General features: G+C 36.5%; 1 protein-coding gene across 2 annotated transcripts in view; it reads right to left on the reverse strand.

Annotated features, from left to right (window-relative positions):
- Window positions 1-22,634, reverse strand: part of LOC150105035 (2',5'-phosphodiesterase 12-like) — a 90,628-nt gene that overhangs the window by 17,827 nt on the left and 50,167 nt on the right. For both annotated transcript variants that reach the window (XM_090396109.1, XM_090396110.1), the window contains one exon: window positions 524-679. In XM_090396109.1, the coding sequence (XP_090252235.1) occupies window positions 524-679 (156 nt within the window). The remainder of the gene's footprint in view (window positions 1-523; window positions 680-22,634) is intronic.

Raw genomic sequence — 22,634 nt, forward strand, 5'->3', positions numbered from 1 at the left:
GTGGATTTTCATGGACAGGAAATGAAGAGGAACCTATTCCAAATTTTGGTCTATTAAAAATAAATCATATTTTTTGTTTACATGAACATATAAATTCAAATAAAATAGACATTTACACTGAAATATACTTTATTTATTTATTATTATTATTTTAATGAGGAGATACTTGGTAATAATGAAAATTTAAGAAGGGGTACAAGGATATCTGAAGTTTGAGAAACACTGATCTAAGGGTGACAAAATAACTGACTTTCATCAAAATTAAAAATTATGCAGCTTCAGTTGCCTGATGATTTCACAGTGAATCATCAAACAGCAAGATTAAAATATTACTATGTAAATATTTGCTACAACAGTGTTCATTATGGTACAAGTTGACTATAGTATAATTCTGAACATTATATGCAGTCAATTTTGTTCGACTTCTTTTGACATATCAATAGATATTGAAAGAAGATAGGATAAGACAGATTCTAAGATAGGTTTAAACGGTAATGCATATCAAATTATATGAAAAACTTGCCTGCTGCTTCCACTTCAGCAGTAATTCTTCTAAGTACCATAAACACATAGCCGTCTGAAGTAACCTAATATGAGCAGCATCTGGATCAAAACAGAGATGAACATTTGCTACTAATATTTGATGCTTACGTATATCAATACATTCCAAAACTAAAGTCTGGAAGAGGGGAAAAAAGAAAATTTCAATGGATGAAAATATAAAACCAACAAAAATGTGACTTAATAAGAATATAAGATTATAATCAGAGATATAAAGAGCACTTTTAACAAGTGCATGCTTTCATTGGTTCTATAAAATAAAGTTACTGACATAAAAGTAAAAAATTGTATTATTTTAAAGGTATATATATTATATACATCCGCTTGGTGTCGCACTGATTTGATCGTCGGCTTGTCGAGAGCTCCTGAAAAGATTAGTAGTATTTTGTGTTAACATTGGCAATTTTACTAGAATTTTAAGTAGTATTGTTTGCTTTTTGCTTCTTGGTGTGTCTGTGCAATTTTTGTGTGTTTTCTGTTATTTTAAGTATTATTTTTAAGATAAGATAGGTCGCCATATTTGTTTAAGAGTTTTGATGTAAACAAATTTGTGCAATGTGCTGTCTGTGAGATGTATGCTTTGCGAAGAGCGGTGGGAGTCTAGTTAGAGGGCGATAGTGGAATTAATATGTGCAGAAAGTGTAAGGAGAATGAGGATCTCAAGCATGTTTTGGGTGGCGAGAGTGATATCGTTAACGATAGTCAGAATGTAGAAAATGGCGGTGTGATAGAGAATTGCATGGTAGTGCCAGATAGGTTTGAGAGCATCGTCGAAAGTGTAAATGAAGGTAGAAATACAGAACGAATGGATGATTTGATTGATAATGAAAATGGTGAGATAAATGCGAGTAGTGAAATTGCGCATTTGAATGGAGCGATACACAGAGCAAAAAGGCAACCGGAGCATATGGAAAAATGTGTGCTGAACATACTGAATAATAACCGGCGAAAGTCTGTGACGACAAATAATAGAATGTTCGTAAACGTCAATAAAACGAAGGAGCGAGTGCTGTATGGGGATTTGCTATTAAGAGGTGTGATAGTTGAGAGTTTAACGAAGTCGTACCAGCTGGGTGCGAACATAAAGGATGTCGGCGAATCTATTCGAGTGCAAAAACAGAGGGTGAAAGAGATGATAATCGTGGCAGGAACAAATGATTTGAAAGAGGACAAAATGGAAATGACAGAGGATGTGAGGGAATTACTTGAGGTAGCAAAAGAGAAGAGTGAGAGAGTTAGGATGGTGAGTATTTTACCGCAGTATGACAGTGAAGTGTTTAGAAGGAGGGACATAATTGCCAATGACTTTATGCGTGGGTTATGCATGGAGAGTGGTGTGGAATTTGTGGATGTGTGGAATGAGTTCGATGGGCGAAAGGACTTATATAAGCTTATATAAGATGGATTGGTTACATTTGAATGGAGTTGGTGTACGGAGGCTTGAAAAAGTGTTGATAAATGATGTGGAAGTGGATGTACAGACTCAGGGAAACTAGATTTATTAAGGGGGGGAGAGTAGATATGCAGACTTTAGGGAGGTAGTTGAGTGTATGAATGAGTATATTATGCCCAAGCGAGTACGAAGGACAACACATCAGAATGGGATAGTTAGTATAAGGCATCAAAGTAGGGGTGGGACAAATGGGCTTCTGCAATTCATGTACACTAATGCCAGGAGTATTAGGAACAAGAAGGAAAAGTTTTTGGCCTTGATTGGCACTTCCAGGCCACAGGTTGTTGGTATTAGTGAAACATGGCTGACAGAAGATGATAAAGCTAGTGGGATTGAATGCGACGGGTATAGCATGTTCAGGAGTGACAGGGTGAATAAAAAGGGGGGGGGAGTGTTATTGATGATAGCTGATGAGTTGCAGCCAAGGAGTATAGAAGTTGAACTGCAGGATATAGAAAAGAGCACATTTGAGGCTGTTTGGTGTGAGATAGAATCTAGCAGAACAAAATATACAATTGGGTGCTGCTATAGACCAGGTGATGGAATAGATGGCGAGGATAGTATGCATAGGCAAATAGAAGAAATGAGTGGAAGGAGGGTAATTATTATGGGTGATTTCAATTATGGTAACATTCACTGGAAAGAGGAGAGGGCACATGGGAGGAAGGAATTGGATTTTATGCGGTTATTAAGGGACAACTATCTGCGGCAGCATGTAGTGGAAAATACCAGGGGACAGAGAGTGCTTGACCTAGTAATTGCAACTGAGAACGTGGCAGTAACGAACATGACCATGTTGCCACCAATTGGTGAGAGTGACCGTAAGGTCATGACTTGGGAGGTGGCTAAAGGAGTGGAATTTACAATTAAGATAGGGTACATGCGGAATTACCGGGCTGGTAAGTATGACAAGCTTAGGTGTGTGTGCTTGGCTCAGTGCCATGGCATGTAAAACTGCAAAGGCTGGATGTTGATAGTGCATGGGAGGTGGTTAAGAAGTGTTTGCAGGAGGCAATGGTTGACTGTATACCAAGAGTCCGAATAATAAATCAAGTAGGGGTTAAATGGATGAATAACACTATTAAGCTTGAGCTGCAAAAAAAGAAACAATTGTGGAGGGAATTTAAGGAGAAAGGTGACCAGCAGGTGCAGGAACAGTATAAAGCTCAGGCCAGGATGGTAACAAGGGTGGTAAGAAAAGCAAATGTAGATTATGAAAGAAAATTGGCCATGCAGGCTAAAGAGAATCCCAAACAGTTTTTTCAATATGTTGCAAGTAAAAGGAAAAATGTTCATGGTAGAGCGATCTTAAAAAATGCTGAAGGTAGGGAGGTAACTGAATCAGTCGATATAGTGGAATTACTGAGCGTGCACTTTGCAAGAGTATATCATCCAGGTGGTGACATTGCAGGAATGGAAGAACCAACAGCTTATACTGGAATTGTGATGAATGAAGTAGAGGTAACTAGTCTACTACAGAACCTCAATGTCAATACATCTTTGGGATTGGATGGTACACCAGCTCGTGTCGTACGTGAAGCAGCTAAAGAATCATCAGTACCCTTGACCATTTTGTTTAATTTGAGCCTCAGGTCTGGGTCAGTCTCAAGGGGGTGGAAAGAGGGGAAATAGTTCCACTGCATAAAGGTGGTTCCAAGGCTGCTGTTGAAAATTACCGGCCAATCAGCATAACAGGAATCATTATCAAGGTCTTGGAGAAAATAGTCAAGAGGGAAATACAAGATTGGATAGAAGAAAATGGGATACTGTATCGGGGACAGCATGGTTTTGTGAAGGGTAGGTCATGCCTCAGTAACTTGCTCACGTATTATAACATAGTGACGGCTGAAATGGATAAGGGTAATGGGTTTACAGTGATTCTACTGGACCTTGCTAAAGCCTTTGACAGGATACCACATGGAATTCTAATCAGTAAATTGCAGCATATGGGGATGGATATAGGGGTGGTGAGATGGATAGGAGGGTGGTTGACAGAGAGATATCAGAGAGTGGTTTATTCAGGAGTAGAGTCCACAAGACGGCCTGTGACTAGTGGTGTGCCACAAGGATCTGTTCTTGGACCACTGCTGTTTAATTTGTTCATTAATGATATAGGAACGGATCTGAGAGGAACAGTTCATTTGTTTGCAGATGATGCAAAGTTGGGTAGAGCAATAGTGAATGCAGATGACGTTAAAATTTTGCAAGATGATTTGGATAGATTGGAGGTCTGGGCTAAGGAGAATGGATGTCAATTTAATGTGGCAAAATGTAAGGTTATACATTTTGGGTGAAAAGATTAGCAACAGTTTACTACATTGGTGGAACTGTACTCCAGGAAATTGATGAGGCATGAGATTTAGGAGTGTTGGTGGATAAGGAGTTGAAGTTTAGGGGGCACATTGCAAAAGTAGCCAAATCAGCTCATCAAATCACTTGGTTGCTGAAGAATATGTTGACAAACAGAGACAAGCAAGTTATTGTTCCTCTGTATTGAGCCTTGATAAGACCCCATCTCGACTACTGTGCCCAGATTTGGTCACCTAGATTTCTTCTTGATGGGGAGGAGGTGGAGAGGATTCAGAGGCGAGTGACCAAGATGATAGCAAGTCTGTGGAATGAACCTTATGAAAACAGGTTGAGGATTTGTGGGTTGCAAAAATTGGTTGATAGGCAGAGGAGGGGAGATATGATTGAGACATTCAAATTATTGAAGGGTTTCTATAAAATTAATTCAGAAGATATTTTCGAGAACAGGGCTGGTTGTGGGAGGACTAGGGGACATCCATGGAAACTGGGCAAAAGTGTGATTAGTAAAGGTGTTAGAGCTGGGTTCTTTACTTTTAGAGTGGTGAATGAGTGGAATGCGCTGCCAGAGTCTGTGGTGGATGCTGTGACAGTGAATGAGTTTAAGGCGAGATATGATAGATACTGTATGAATGTCGAATAGTTGTGATGAATATGATTTGGAGCCTCCCTCGATGAGTCTAATGACTCCCTGGAGTTGCCCGTAATAATAATAATAATATATATGTATATATATCAATGCATTCCAAAACTAGTCTGGAGGAGGGAAAAAAGAAAACTACAAAACTTAATTCTATAAAACAGAGAAAAAAATTCCTCATAGTTTCTTAATGCTTCCTAAGATTTATATTCTTAATTAACAATAATAATAAATAATTTCACTGTTAATTTTTAACTTAATTTTCATTTTGTTAGTTTACAAGGGCTTCAAAAGTTCAGTGGCCAAAATCATCTACTCCTGTAGTAAACATCACTTGGAACTTGACTTTTGAACTATAGTTCCTAATTACACATTTGTGACAATGTTGGAATAATAATTAAATTTAACTTTACTTCTAATTATGCAAATAACACCTCTGTATTGAGGCCATCATCAGGAAAACATACATATGCACAGGACAAAAGCTACATGACAATACAGGAATACCTTGTATAGTGCGGTTAATTGGTTCCAAGAAGCGTCCGCGTTATTCGAGGTCTATTTATAAAGGTTTTCAATTTAATTTGTTTATTACAAAAATTTAGGATAATAAAAATGTTATTTTTATTAACTAAATAACAAATAAAATTCTTTTAAACTGATATAAAAGTTGTAGAAAACAAAACAAATATTGCTTCAATTTTAGCATACAGTAATTTACTTTTTACTAAAGTAGTCTTTTAGTGTTCGTTGAACCATCCTTGTCTTCTTTGTCTCTTCAAGTACTGGATCTCTGTAGCATTTGATGGCATTATTGAGACTTTGTCTCACTTTGATGCTTCTTTCCAAATTCGGGTCGGCATTTATGAGAAAGTCAGAAGTTTCATCGATTTTTCTCACAAAAGTTGAAAGGTCAGCAAAGGAAAATTCTTCAACCATGACATCAGTGGGGTCATCTTTGTCTTCTTCTGCTTCATAGGCTCGTTGTTGTTCCAACTCCAAAAGGGTTTCATCATCCAGATCATTTGAATGAGAATCAATACATTCGTTCACATTGTTACAATCTAAATTTATAAAACCAAGATCTTTGCCCATCTGCACAATTTCTGTTGAGATTTCCTCTTTCTGTGTTGCAAAGGCAACAAAGTCCTTTGAGCAATGCGGCAAGATATTATGCCATACGGCTCTCATGTTGCTTTGAGTCACCTCTTGCCAAGATTCATAAATATTTTAAATGGCATCTTTTATGTTAAATTTCTTTCAAAATTCACTCAAAGTTCAAGAATCTTCTTCTGCTGCAGCTTTAATAGCTTGAGCAAAAGTTTGTCTTAAATAGTAAGCCTTGAAAGTGGAGATGATCCATCGGCTGCAGAATTGATGATGTTGTGTTTGGAGGAAAAAAATGAATCTTGACATTTTCATCTAAGTCAGTCAATAGAGTTGGATGGCCTGGTGCAATGTCCAATAAAAGCAAAATTTTAAAAGGAATATCATTCTTTTTACAATAGCTTTCAACTCCAGGGAAAAAACAAGTTTTAAACCAGTCTTTGAAAATTGAATGAGTCACCCACGCTTTTTTTATTCGAATGCCAATGAACAGGTCAATTGTTCTTTGTAAAGCCCTTAAGAGCTCTTGGGTTTTCCGTTCTGTACACTAACAGTGGCTTCAATTTTAAATCACCTGATGCATTACCTCCTAGTAAAAGTGTCAATCGGTCTTTTGACACTTTATACCCTTTATTGCTAGAAATGTGTGCAATGGCATTCTTTTCCAGAACAAGCCAGTCTCATCAGCATTAAAAATTTGATCATCTGTGTAGCCTTCCTCCTCAATAAGCTCCTTCAATTCATTGGGAAATAATTCTGCAGTTTTAGTGTCAGCACTTGCGCATTCACCTTGGATTCTTACGTTATGGAGTCCCATACGTTTTTTGAAATTGTAGAACCACCCGCGACTTGCTATAAAAGTTTCACTGGTCGAACCTCCTTCATTTTCACTTTCATTTTCTTTTATTTTGTCATATAGACTTGTTGCTTTTGCCTGGATTATCATTTGACTCAAAGGAATCTTTTTCTGATTACAATCTTCAATCCAGATCTTAGAAGGCGTTCCACATTTTCCATTGTAGAAGATCGATTTCTCGTGATCACTTTTGACATATAAGAAGCAGTGCTCATTCCATGTTGTTTAATCTTTTTTTTTGCTCTGAATAATTGTTCGTACAGATGACTCATTCATTGAATTCTCACATGCTATTTTAGCAAACGAAGCACCATTCTCATGACATTTTATAATTTCATGTTTCTTTTCTGTCAACCACTTGCGTTTTTTTGTTACTCCAACAGTGTCTTCTTTGTTTTGTCTCTTTTCACTCATACTTAAATAATAAAAAAATAGTAAATACTAATATTAACGTAAATAATAAAATGCCATGGGGAAAGAACGTGTCTACGTGAGAGCCAATCTAACGTGGCTCTCGAATGTCACTTGCGGCACCCGGGAGTCGCCGGTCAGTATTGACAATGTTAGTGTAATAATAAAAAATGCGTTAGACCAAACCAGCGTTGTTCAAAACCGCGTTATACAAGATATTCCTGTAGATGAAAGTAAGATAAATCTAAATGCTTTGTTAATTGTGTACCCTCATTTGACACCTCTGGTGAATAAACTAATAATAAAATAATAATAATAATAAATAAATAAAAAATCATAAAAATATAAATTAATTTATTAACAAAATATTTTTTCTATATAAGTATAATAATATACAGATAATAAAAAAAATTTAAATAAATAAAAATAAAAAAGTTTTATAGCAGAACTATATTAAACTGTTGAATTTTGAATGAATAAAATTCATTAGGAATTTATTCAATTACAATTTAACAAGTTAAACCTTTAAAGGATATGCTTGCATCCTAGTATATATTATATATATCTTGACAAATATAGGATACAGTGATTAAGAAGAAAAATTGTGTGTATTTCAGTGTAAAAGAATTTCTATTAGATTGTATGTTTGATATTGATGTTTGGTAAATTTTATATTACTTGTTAAGATTGATACACAACGAATTGCTGTATAAATTGTATAAATTGCATGTAACAAAGTGAGAACACAAAGTCATAGTACAAGGGCAAACCATCGGATTAAGAAGTTGCCCGAAGCGGTCTCACGTGTATATGGCACGTGGAGACCTAAGCTGTTCGGAGAAGACACTACGGAAGCGAAATCCACGTGTACAAATAAAAATGTGACAGGTGAACAACTTAGGTTACAGAGAGTACCGGTAGGGGTTGGTATAAAAGAGTTAGGAAACCCCCCCCCACGGGGCACTTTTTTGTGGTTTTCTCTTCTTTTCTCTTACACTGCACCAAAACCAGGCCTTTGGTGCAGTGTTATGACCTGTGCTTTTCCATTTGATTCTGTGACATATTTAAAGTGTATAGTTTGACAGGACTGTTTTACCATAGCAGAAGAATTTACTGTGGCATTTATGTTTTCGTCTTTCAGGTTGCAGGTGCAGTGAATTTTGCAAAGTAGAGAAGAGGATCTTTGGATGAGCTGAGCTTACTTTTGAATTTTGCAGGAGGTTTGAAGATTGCCTTAACCACTTTACCGGCCATTATGGATCAAATACGCATCCTCATACACTTCGTATCCATCATATATTTCGATGTAATATCAATGGTATTAAAATTTTAATATGCACTTCGTATCCATTATAACTTTGACATCTATAGACGTCTTGGCCGGTAGTGTGGTTAATGTTGTATTTATGTGGTATTCCATCTATTTCTTTTGATATTCCCCTAATGTATTGTATGGCATCATTCTTGTAATTTTTTTTTTTTGCTTTTAATGCTATTATTTGTTGTAGCCATTTTTTTATAAACATTTGCCTAATAATTTCATATTCCTTCTTCAGCACCTGCTCACTGGAGCAAATTGTTAGGGCTTTATGTTTGAGGGTGCTGATAACACCTAGTTTTTGTGCTGGATGATGGTATGAATTTTTATGTATGTATTGGTCTGTGTGCGTGTAGGTTTGCAGTTAGACCATGAATGAAGGGCAACCTGAGGGAAGACACGTGATAGGTGTGTGTGTCTAGAAAAGGAAGAGAGTTATTATTGATTTTAATCTCAATGGTAAATTGGATATGCTTCTGTTGCTTGTTCAGGTGGCCTAGAAATGTATTTAATGTTTTGCAGCCATGGGACCAAATGCTGAAAATATCATCAACATATCCGAGCCAGACTTTTGGGTTTTAGGCTAGCAGAATCTATAGCTTGTTGTTCGAAGTCTTTCATGTAAAAGTTAGCTTGGGAAGTGGGGAAGGGAGAGCGCTCATAGCCGTAGTCTTTTTGCAGGTAGAAATTATTTTGCCACATGAAATACTCAGAGCAAAGTATGTCGGCAAAAAGGGCCATGATATTGGGCAATGTTCTGCATGAGAAGAATAGTATCACTGATCTGGACATTAATGAAAAGGGCAGTTATGTCAAAGCTGACTAATAGATCTTCATTGTTGAATGTGTGTTTTTAATTTTGTTGAAGTGTTGTGTATTTTTTATGTAGGAGGGGGAATGACCTACCAACTCCTTGAGTTGGTAGGTCATTCCCCCAGTTTCTTGGCTAAGTGATAATTGATAGATGCCAGTTTCTTGGCTAAGTGATAATTGGGGCTGTCAAATGTATGTTGGATGTTTCCATCTGTATTTTATTGGCTATATTGGAGGGAAGGGATTTTAGACCTCTTTTAATGTGGTATATGAAGTCTAGTTTGTTTATGATTTGGTGTGATAGCATAGTTTAAGCTTTTTTGCAGAAGTAAGAGTTCTCCATCATTAAGGTTGTAGATGGATGTGTTGATAACTTGGCCATGGTCCGTTGGTGGTTGGTTGTTCCTTACGTCATTTGTTTGTGATTGGCTGCTCTTCTGGGCATGGCATCTGGATTGACTGTTGCTTTGTTTTAGTCTTTGGAACTTCACTAATAGTTTTTCTTTGTTTTCACATAACGTGTGCTTTGCAAGTCATCTATGATCCTCTCTAGAATACCTCAAATGTCAGAATTTATATATCTTGATAGTTTTACAACTAATTTTAGTTGTAAAATGTTGTTTTGGGTAATTGCTAAATTTCTGAGGGCCTCATGGATTTGTTCTCTCAACATGACTTTTTCCCATAAGGGAATAAATATAAAGCACTTTGGCTGAAGTCAACCTCCTTTTAAGCTTAATGCAGTTAGGTATCTGGTTGCTGTCTCTACATCATTTTAGATGTAGAGATAGAAACATCTGTCTGCAACAATCCATCTATTTCCAATTCTGTTTTAAGTAAACATACTATTATAAATTAACTCTGCTTATGCATTTTAAATATTAATCATATCAAGTACATTTCGGATATCTTCATTTTTATTATGAGAACTATCTACACATAGACATAAGGATAAATGAAATAAAAATAAAAGTAAAAAAAAAATATTTGTCATAGTGCAACTTGAAAACAATAAGTTGCCTTCAGTGGAAGGTAGGCTAGTATTACACGGTAGAACATTAACAATCGATTATACAAAATAATCGATTGTTAATTATAATCAATTATATATATATATATATATATATATATATATATATATATATATATATCATCATCATCATCAAATTCCTGCCATGTACCCACAAGGGGTGTACAGGATATGATAGTACTACATGAAAAAATTATATCATTACTAACTTCCTATCTACAATTTTCCTCCAAATCAGTCTGTTACTCGTCAAGACTCCAACATTATCAGGTCTTATATTTCTATCATCTAAGGCATTTTGTACCGTATCAATCCACCTATATCTTGGTCTTCCTCTGGGTCATTTTGCTGCCAACCTGGCAGAGAACACTTGTTTTGCTAATCTTTCCTCGCCCATTCTGTTTAGGTGACCATACCACCTGAGATTAGCTCTGCTAACGCATTCCTGGATGCCAACAATGTCAAGTTCTTTCCTAATATCCTCGTTTTTAATATGATATTGCCATTGATGCCATCTGTTCACGCCTATAATCTTTCTTAGGACTCTCATATCTGCGGTCTCTAGTCTTTGGTCAAGTGTTTTACTTCTGACCCAGCTCTCAAATCCATAAGTTAACACTCGTTTGAATACTGTCTTGTATACAGCTAATTTAGTGTTCCGGCTAATTTCTCTCATATTCCATATGAATTTATTCATATGGAATATGAGAGAAATCGCATAAAGCAAAGAGCTGACATTAACATCTCTAATTTTGATATCATGTTTAATACCACTTTCCTTCATAATGTGATCCATATAGATAATGAATAACAGAGGGGATAATGTACATCCTTGTCTCACACCAGATTTAACATTAAACCATCTTCCTGTACTTCCTTCAATTCTAACTGCTCACTTACAACTCAAATAAAGACTAAATATTGCTTGATATAATGCTCTGTTGACACCATATAACTGTAGTGTATTGAATAGCTTCTCTCCTGGCACCTTGTCGTATGCCTTTTCCAGAACGACAAAGCTTAAATACAGATCGTTGTTATATTCCCATGCTTTCTCGACTATTTGTCGTAAAGTGAAGATCTGATCCTGACAGCCTCTGTTTGGCCTGAATCCAGCTTGTTCTTCACCGAGCTTTTCTTCCACAATTCTTCTCAACCGTTTCTCAAGTATACTTGCATAGATCTTGCCAGGAACACTCAGTAGGGAAATACCTCTGTAATTCTCACATTCAGTTTTATTTCCCTTTTTATATATGGGTACTATGAGAGCTCTACTCCAATCATCAGGAATTTGTCCCTCTGTCCAGGCTTTCTGAACTATGCAGTGCAGCCACTGTAAGACTCTTATACCACCATACTTCAGCTTCAACTTTATATATATATATATATATATATATATATATACTGATCTGATATCTTATAAGAATGAAACTTTCACAGATTTATGGGAAGGAGAGGCATTTAAATGAGGATACTGCAGCAGGACTTCAGAACATCCCATTCAAATTTAAAGTGGCATCAGTGGAGTAAGCGCATTCTAGATCAGAAGATTTTATGTCTAGTGTCAATCCTATGCTGTACTAGACTAGATTCCTTGGATTTCTTATTACTGATGTAATACTAACACTGGTATTCTGTTAATCCTTCTTCACACAGAACATCCAGTCTGTACAAAATAGAAGTGGTAATCACACAGAGAACTTCGTAGATGCCAGGTAAGAGAAGATTGTTTATTTTTAGAAAAAAAAAGATAGCCTTGTGAAGAGTTTGTTGGTCGGAAAAAATGTAGGCACTAGGTAGTGTATTTCTTGAAAATTCTTGAAATTGGTTTCATATTACCTGAATCACATGGAACTGGAACTCTCCAGTACTGGTTCAGGGTTGTTGAAAGGGCTTACATTAGTCAAAGTCTGTTGAGAGAAACCATTCATTTGCATAATGCATTGGATGTTCAGTAGTTCTAGTTCAAGAGCCTGTGGATTAGAGCATTTGATATGATACGAGTGTGATGCCGCAAAGTTTTTATAATTCTAATTTCCTGGGATGAATGGTGCACAGCCTGCTGCTGTATGTAGCAACCAGTGAAGGCAGGCTTGTGGTAGATGAAAGCAGCATAGGACTGATATCGACCACAGAATCTTCTAGTCCAGGACATGACTAGTCTACAGATGCCGCTTTAAATTTTTTGAAAATCTTTAAGTCTGAGAAAGCCATATTTTAAACAGATATTGTTTTTTTTTTCATATATATTTTTCCCACATTGTATCATTCTTTATACCACCATGCAGCTCACATTGTAATACTAGCCTACCTGCCACTGAAGATGATCTATTATTTTTGAGGTTGAAATATCTGGTAAATAAATAAATATAAATATATATATATATATATATATATATATTGTTTTTTTTCTTTTTTTTTCCTGATAGTTATCATTCGAGATTTACTCGAATGATAACTATCAGGTTTTAACTTAGACATACAATTTGGTTAATAAAGGAAACATATAAATATCTATGTGTTCTTTTTATTTACACTACATGTATTTCCTCTACATGTTCCACTGTCTATATGGCTAACAGCATCACCAGGAGGTTGCTCAACTTAAGTAAAAACCGTCAAAAAATTAAGCATTTTACTAACAGTCATTAATATCTACAAGTTGATAAAACCGGAATGATAGTTTAATCACGAGTATCATTAGGTGTATTATGTGCAGTCTCTACATTGTTGCAAACTTTGTGATTGATGGCATAGGAGAGGTCGTTAATGTTACAGATATCAATTAATGACTTCCAGATGTCATGAAGGTTCATTTCTTGATTTCTATCTAGTGTGCCTTATGAGTGAACAAACTGGGAGGACTCCTTGAACAATCTTGTTGAAGTAATTTCTTCTAAGTGGGGCATGATGGATGCTTTCCAATTTACCATGTGATGTTCTTTGAAAATATGCACTACAAGTCTGCTTTTTTTTCCTTCCCTTCTGTTTTTTGTTGCCTACATGTTCTTTGTTGTAGATATCGAAACTTCTCCGATCTGACTGATGTATATCTTTCAGCAAGAATAGGAATCTTGTATATACCGAGATATTTATAAAAAGGAACTTTGTCTTTATAGGGAAGCATAGAAAGCTTTATAAGGTGTTGACTGGTTTGACGGCTGTTCTGATGTTGACTGCTTTTAATATTTTGACTATTTTTCATCAGAAAATAAGTTTCTTTAGTGCCTTTTATTGAGTATGTATTTTAGAGAAACTAATTAAATAAAATTTGAAGTTTCGTTCTTTTAATTTCAGCATTTTTGGATATGTTTAAAGCTGTATTTTTCAAGGTTTTGATAATATCTAATTTTTTTTAGGGTGATGGAATGAGCTTGCTTGTAGGTAGCTGCCTGTGTGGGTTTCTTTCCTATAGACGTCTAATGATAATTCTTTAGCAATGTCTTTGTTAACAAGGATGTCTAGAAATGGTAATTTTCCATTTTTTTCTACTTCTAATGTGACTTTTATTTTCAGATGTTGATTATTCAGAAGATATATGAAATCTTCTCGGTATTTGTGGGTTTGTTTCCAGATGATAAAGATGCCATTCACATATCTCCACCATATATGCAGTTTTAAGGTTGCCTGAGCTATGGCTGATTCTTCAAATTTCCACGTATAAGTTGGTGATTGAAGGCAACAGAGGTGAGCCCATTGCAAAACCATACATTTAGTAGTAAAATTTTCCTTTCCAATGAAGAATGAAGATTTTAGACAATGTTGGAAGAGATGTGTGATGTCTGGAGTATATCTATTGATTCTTTCCTCCAGACATCAATAGATAACAACAAAACCACATCTACACTAACTGATACATCTGGTGGGGAAATTTGAATGTTTATCTACAAAATGAGTCATATTTTTCAAATAAGAATTTGCATGACTTGAGGAGGTTAGATAACTGTTTAGAGAGAAGAAGGATGTCTCTCTTATGAACTTTAAGCATGCCATATAATCTTGGATTGATCGAGTGTTCCAGATTTCAGTTGTTTTTGAAGTTCTTCTGTAAATTCAAAAATACTGGAGATTAGATCATTGGTTTTTAAGTGTAATAACCATGTGTAGACTATGATATCAAGATCATCTCAGTGTTATTGGGCTCTTCCACATATTTGGAAATGGAGCATGATCCCACTGAGGTCATCGCTCAAAAGGCAAGCTAAATAGAAATCAAGGAATGATCCTTCATAAAACATCTGGAAGTCATTAATTGATATGTGAAACATTAAGAAACATTAAAGATCTCTCCTATGCCAGCAATCACAGACAGAGTTTACACAACAATGTAGAGACTGCGCATAACACACCTAATGATACTCATGATTAAACTATCATTCCAGTCTTTTCAACTTACAGATATTAATGGGTGCCGGAAAACGTTTTTTTTTTTGGTGTTGTTCTTGTTGTCGGTTTTTACTTAAGTTAAGCAATCTCCTGATGATGATGTTGTTAGCCATGCAGATAGCAAAACATGTAGAGGAAATAACAACTAATATAAATAAATAAATAAACATATGAGTGAAAACCTGATAGTTATCATTCAAAAGTTTTTTACTCTTATTTTTATTTGAATTTTTATATTTGAAATTTGAAAATATTTGAAAATATTTGAATAACCTTCTGAATGGGTGTTGCAGAATATTGTCTGATGAAAATTTTCATTATATGGAAGGTGGGGAGAGAACATGGGAGCATCTGTGGAAGTTAAGTTTGTTTATGGTTAAGAAACTGGTAATCAGCTTAAGGCATTAACAATGCATATAACGGATATTAATTAAAGCCATTAATTTCACCAGTACAGCCACTCTGGGTTGGCAGACCATGCCTTAAATACCCGCCATAGAATTTGTTGGAAGAAAACTAAAATAATACACCGCAGTAAGTTCAAGTACGAAAGATTATTCATGGAATCATCAGCAGCTCTAAAAAACGTTCCCAAACCTCAACAAATTTGGGTGCATGAAATTACCCCAAATTTGGGAAGCCTACATTATGAGAACTTCAGCCCAACAGCCAAGACAACCTAATTAGCCAGCTAGGGGGCACCATTAGGACTTTAGAAACAATATTAGTTTCTTGCCTTCTTCCTCATTTGCTTTTGTTAGTGGCTGCGTGCACATACCATATTTATATGTTCCTGAAGATGACAACATGACATTGCCAAAATATTGAAGGTATTCATTAAAGTTTGCTTTAATTAATATCTGTTATATGCGTTGTTAATTCCTTAAGCTAATTACCAGATCTGCCTGTCCAGAGGTGTTAGGTAGCAGCCCTACCACTGGAATTACCCAGCGACAGGTTGGTAACCTGTCCTGGGGAAATTCAAAATACTTTCAAGTTTCATGCAAAGAAAAGCAGGAAGGACTGTCAGGGAAAAGACCACAACCCAAGAAACAGTAAACGAAATTGGAAAAAGGAACACATAATGAAGATTGCAACATGGAATGTGAGAAGCATTGCACACAAAGAAGAAGAACTTGATAAACAACTAAACCAAGCTAACATAAAGATATGTATAGTAACAGAAACAAAGAAAAAACAAAAAGGTACAAAAGAAACAATCAACTATATACAAATCTACAGTGGGGTAAAAAAAGAAGAAAGAGCAAAAGCAGGTATAATGATTATGGTACATAAATCCCTAAAGAACAATACTGTATACTACAACTATTTGAATGAAAGACTAATAGAAATTAGACTCAAGACATTAAGAGGCCACATAACAATAATTGGTGCATATGCACCAGAAGAGGGAAAAGAAGAAGACAGTAATATATTTTATAAAGAATTACAGAATGCCATAGATAAAACAAACAAAACTGACTATTTACTGCTAGCAGGAGATTTAAATGCCAGAATAGGAAACAAAAATACAAAACAAACATAGGTAAATTTGGCAAAGATACATGTAATCAAAATGGTCACAGACTGCGCGATTTTGTCATTTATAATAATATGAGAATAATGAATTCAAGGTTTAAACACAAGGAAATGCATAAATATATTTGGTCAGCCAGAGGATACAAATCAGTAATTGACTATGTTATCACAAATTTTAAATTAGCAGAGTTAATTTTAGACGTAAGAGCATATCGAGGCTTTGAATTAAACTCTGATCATTATATGGTAACAGCAAAAATTCGTTTTAAACCAAAGTGGCTAAAAACACATAGAATTGAAAATTCTTACCAGCCAAGCTACAAAATTTCTTCATTACAGGATCCTCAAGTTAGACTACAATATCAAAAATGCACAAACTTAAAAACAGAAACCACACATGAATCAAGTGACATAGAAGATGAATGGGAAAATTTGAAACAAATTCTCACAAAAGCAGCAACAGAAACCTTAGGAATAAAGCACAAATGGATTAGAAAAAGAGGACTACGAGACTAGAACAAAGAAATAGAAAATATAATAAAAACCAAAAAGGACAGTTACCAGAAATGGTTAAATTCCAAAACAATAGAAGCAGAAATAGAGTATAAAAGAAACAGTGCATTGCAAAACGAGAAGTAAGGAAAAAACATAGAGAAAGATGGAACAATTTTGTAACAGAACTAGAAAAGGATTTATTTAAGCCACAACCCAAAACCTATAAAGTAATAAAATACATGAATAAAGAAATAAAAGAAAAGATAAAAATACAAACAATAGATTTAGAAAAATGGGTGACCTATTTCCAAAATCTCTGGACAGATGAGAACAATGAATTAAAATTTTATAAGACAAAGAATGACCTAATAGAAAATATCACAATGTTAGAACTGAAAAATATAATAAAGAAGATGAAAAATAGGAAAACACCAGGAGAAGACAATATAAATATAGAACTATACAAAAATACAGGTGAAAAATTTAATGAAAGACTTATGAAAATTTTTAATATGGTTTGGATGTCTGGAAAAACCCCTAACTCTTGGATAAAAGCACTGGTTATCCCAATCTATAAAAAAGGAAATAAAGACAATTGCAATAATTATAGGGAAATTAGCCTGCTGAATACAGAATATAAAATATATGCAGGAATATTAAAAGAGAAACTAAGCAGCATTGTAGAAAACAAATTACTAGAAGAACAAAATGATTTCCGAAAAGGGCGATCCTGCATAGATCCAATTTTTACTTTAAAATTATTAATAGAAAAGAGAAGAGAATTTCAAAAAGAAACACACGTGGCCTTTATTGATTATGAAAAAGCCTTTGACAAAATTAGTAGACAAAAATTAAATATTAAATCGGTTAATATTTAAAATATTAACCGATTTAAACATACCAAACCAACTTTTACAATCTATTCAAGAAACATATACAGGAAATAAAATAGCAGTTAAATTAGAACACACCTCAGAATGGAAAGATATATCAAGAGGAGTACGATAAGGATGTACCCTCTCACCTCTGCTTTTCAATATATATATAAATGAAATATTAACAATCTGGAAACAGCATAACCCATTTGGTATACAAATGACCCCGCAAATGAAGATAGATACACTACTATTTGCAGATGATCAAATAGTATTAGCTACATCAGGAGATGACTTACAAAGATCATTAAAATCATTAAATGATATCTCAAAGCAATATAATATGACAATATCCAAAGAAAAAACAAAAATAATGGCATTCAAAGGAGAAAACCCAGTAAGAGGTAAAATAGTGATAGATAATAAAATACTAGAACAAGTAAACACTTTCAGATACTTGGGATGTGATCTAGCATACGAAGAAGAAAAAGACACAGACACTAAAATATCAAACTTTGTCAAAGTAAATGGCATAATATATAATATATTTAAGCCATCCCTGGTACAAAAACACACTAGAATCAGACTATATAATGTCTTGTCAAAACCAACTCTACTATACGGAAGCAAAACATGGACCATGAAAAGGAAAGATGAAAAACGAATTCAAACAGCAGAAATGAAGTTCCTCAGAAAAACAGCTGGATATACCAAGTGGGACCACAAAACAAATGAAGAAATCTTACAATCCCTGAAAATAAAACCAATTAATTACTACATAAGACAGTATAAACAAAAATGGATAGAACATTTAAATCGAATAGACAACAGCAGACGACCAAAAATATTATACAGATACAAAATAAGTGGAAAAAGAAGCATCGGAAGAGCAAGAAAGAGATGGCATGAGACCGGAACAGGCCACATGGCCTAAATTTCCATGTTAGGAAGAAGAAGAAGAAGAAGAATTACCAGTTATGTATAACCAACGTATAAGCCTTGCTACAAGGACTTTGGTTAAGGAGTAAGAGCTAGATATTTCTCTCACAGAGCAGTCATTAAGTGGAATAGTTTGCCTCCTGAAGTGGTGAGTTTGGGTGATGTATAGTCTCCCTTGATGAGGCCTTGACCCCCCTAGAGATCACAGATAATAATAACAACAATGGGAGTAAAAATTTAGTCTTGGCAATCTTATTTTGGCTAAAATAGTTTGTTCTTCTTAGTATGCGCTCATGAATCTTTTCTAGAATGTTCAGTAAGGAAATTTCTCTGTTAATTCTACACCAATTTTTATTTCTCTTTGGATAATTTGAAAATTTACTGGGAAAAAAAAAAAAAAATATATATATATATATATATATATATTTATTTTTATACTGATCCTACACATGAGAAGCCACAAGACTTATAACACAACAGTGCTATGTGTGTGGACAAGTAGTCAAGGAGAAAGAATAAATTTATTAAGAAGTTTCTTGAAAAGCTGGAAGTTGTATTCATTAGGAAAAACCATATGGGAAACATCCAAAGAACAGAGGTAGATGGAATGAAGGCAGAAGATGAGAAGTTGGTTCATCCACCATTACACACAATAAATGAATAGAAAGAAGCTAGTAATCCAATCGCAAGAGGAAATCATAAGATGGTAGCTTCTTCAGAAGGCCGTGATGTCAGAAATGATTAAATGACTTAGAAACATCAAGAGCGATCACATGAGTTTCTCCAAATCTTTTCACTGCCTTGTCCAATGTTGCAAAGGTTAGCAAGGAGGTCTGCTACAGAAGGGGAATGGTGGAATCCAATTAACTCATAAATCCCAAGGTAGTGAAAAAGCCTGCAGTTGATGACCTTCTTCATTACTTTTGATAGCACAGAGGTGAAGACAATGAGACAAAAGTCTGATGATAATAAATTTAGTTTAATCCTTTATCCAAGTGTGAGCAAACAAAGTTTGCGCCTGAAAGTATCTTCAGGACTGAGTTAAGGTGGTACAACACCAGGGCAACTCGTTGCAAAGGTGGAGCAAGCTACCAACACTCCTGTCTCAGTATCTCCTATAATGCAAAACACATCTCCTTGCGGATATGTCTAATGTTATGCATTAAGGGAAGGGCCACTACCCAGACTAGTTTCGACCTTTATTGAGGTCTCTTCAGTGGGAGCCAGGCCCAAGTGGAGGTAGTCTGGGTAGTGGCCCTTCCCTTAATTTTGCAACGAGTTTCCCTGGTGTTGTACCACCTTAACCCAGTCCTGAAAATACTTTCAGGCGCAAACTTTATTTGCTCACACTTGGATAAAGGATTAAACTAAATTTATTATACTCTAACCAAGTGAAAAATAAACTTTCAATATCTTTCTCTAAATCCAGAGTACTTTATTAAAAAAGGGCGGCACACCAAGTGGCAACTCCTATAGGTAGAGATGACTTGCTAATGCTTCTGCCTGATACCTCCACTTGGGCCTGGCTCCCACTGAAGAGACCTCAATATCGACATCGACAGAACGCAGCGGATTCCAGAGACAGTTCCCGAGGACCCCCGAGAAAGCTCCGGCCGAAGGCAGACGTCTACCTCTCAAGAAGATCCAGTTTCAACGGCCCGAAAAGAGAGCTCCATGCTCAGATTCTGCAGTAGTACCCCAGCTTTGGTAAGACCTTTTTTCTTTTTATTGCCTGTTTTATCCGTCTATTCTGGTATCGCTTTGTTTGCGGCGAGGAACGCCCAACGTTCCTCGATTTTGCCCCCCCCCCTCCTTACATTCCCTTTCTACACCCAGTAGTCAGGAATTTCTGTAACCATGTCGCATTTTTTGCCTAGAACTAGGACGCTCGGTATCGAGCTCACGAAGCCCGTAGATCAGCGGGCGTTAGCGAGAGCTCTAATCGAAACAGTAGGGGCTGAAAATATATACGGTTTTATACCTTATGGGAACAATAGATTTCAAATAGTGGTCAAAAGCGAACAAACAAAAAAGAAATTATTAGAGGGTTTCATTTGTTGTGGACAAACAATCAGACCGTTTCTAGTAGGGAGCCTGCGAAAAACGCTAAAAATAACCAGGTTTCCACTAGAATACCTAGAGAACGAACCTGAAGTCAAGAAATTCTTTAGCCAATGGGGGGAAATTCACGAGATTAAAGCAATGGAATATGCAGACTATAAAGGATGGAAAACAGGAGACGTTGAAATCCAGATTGACATGAAAAAAGAAGTCCCCAATTTTGTTTATTTGGGGGGAACGAGGGTAATGGTGAACTACCCAGGTGTGAAAAAAAGGTGCTTTAGATGTAATTCGGAGGAACACCTTGGGGCAGATTGCCCTCGAATACAATGCAGAAATTGCAAATCGTCAAAGCATAAAATGGAAAGCTGTACAGAACCCTGTATTAAGTGTGGGGCTCTGACCCACAAATTGGACACATGTCCGTACAAGACACACTCAGAAGCAACAGGAGGGACCATAACACCGATTAGGGCAATGCCCATCGGGAACCCTGAGAAAATATCAAGGAGCGATTTTCCGGAGCTCGGCCAGCAGGCTGAAAAGGAAGCAGCAACGGAAACGAAAACCCCAAAGATACCCAAGGCAAGCCGCCACACACAGAACATCACCAGCATCAATGTGGCAAACCATGAAGCTTGCAGGAAAGAGGAAGAGGTCACACCCAGCGCCCCAACAAAGCGCGCAAGAGAAACGGAATCACAGGAAAAGAAAAAAGCGAAACAAAGCAGCATGATGTCATCGGAGGACGAAACAGAGACCACAGGTCAACGTCGAACAATAGGCGCAAAGCCCCTCGACAATGACGTTACAATGTTAGAGAGCCTACCCCCAGTAATGGATCAATTGGCACAACCCCAAGTCCACGAAATGGACTCTGACGAAGACAGGGACTCTACAGACAGGCTTGTCATTGTCTCGGATGCTCAAAGTGCAACCAGCTCCGACGAGGAACCAGAACCGGGTTTCATAAAACAAACACCAGATAACGCCCCCCCCTCATTCTAACACCAACATGGAAGTTAAAATCGCAACTTTAAACACTAACGGACTACGCAACCCCTTTGCGCAAAGCGCTGTCTGGAGGCTAATGTTAACACACAAAATTAATATCCTCCTGATACAAGAAACCCATTTCTATAAGCATTGGGACGTGGAGAACTTCTCAAGAAGCTATCCGGTCACCAGCTACTGGTGCTTCGGGGACGCTCACTCGCGAGGGGTGGGGATACTAATTCGCCCCCCAATCGCGGGGGGGTTCTTCAACGTCCAAAAAGACGCCACAGGACGCCTAGTAACGGTGGACTGGAAGTACGGTGGCCGTACCATCCGACTTGCTGCAGTTTACGCCCCGAACAATCCATACCACAGAAGTGGTTTCTTCTCTGCCCTTGAAAACTATCTCCTGGGAGCAGAACACCTAATAGTTGCAGGAGACTGGAACTGTGTGGAAGACACACGTCTAGACAAAATAGGCGGGAACGCAAACAACGGAACTGGCAGCATTGCCGCTTTAAATCGATGCTGTATAAATTTTGACCTCGTCGATATCTGGAGGCGGAATAACCCCGCCAAAGTAGAAACTACGTGGGGCCGCGGCCAGATATCGACAAGACTAGACAGGGTGTACGTGTCCCAAAACCTGGAACAATATGTTCAGAGGATACGTCACACCGCAGTGCATAACTTGACAACCGACCACAAGATGGTCATACTAAAAATCACGCTCCCAGAGGTGATGGAAACAGCCAGAGGTCCTTGGAGGCTCCCTCCTACCTTCCCCAGTCTTTTCAGCGACCAGCTACAGAACCTCTGTGACGGATGGACAAACACCAACTGGGAC

The sequence above is a fragment of the Typopeltis vanoorti genome, chromosome 7 (genome assembly GCF_054136105.1).
Source record: "Typopeltis vanoorti isolate ZY-2024b chromosome 7, IOZ_Tvanoo_1.0, whole genome shotgun sequence".
NCBI lineage: Eukaryota > Metazoa > Arthropoda > Arachnida > Uropygi > Thelyphonidae > Typopeltis > Typopeltis vanoorti.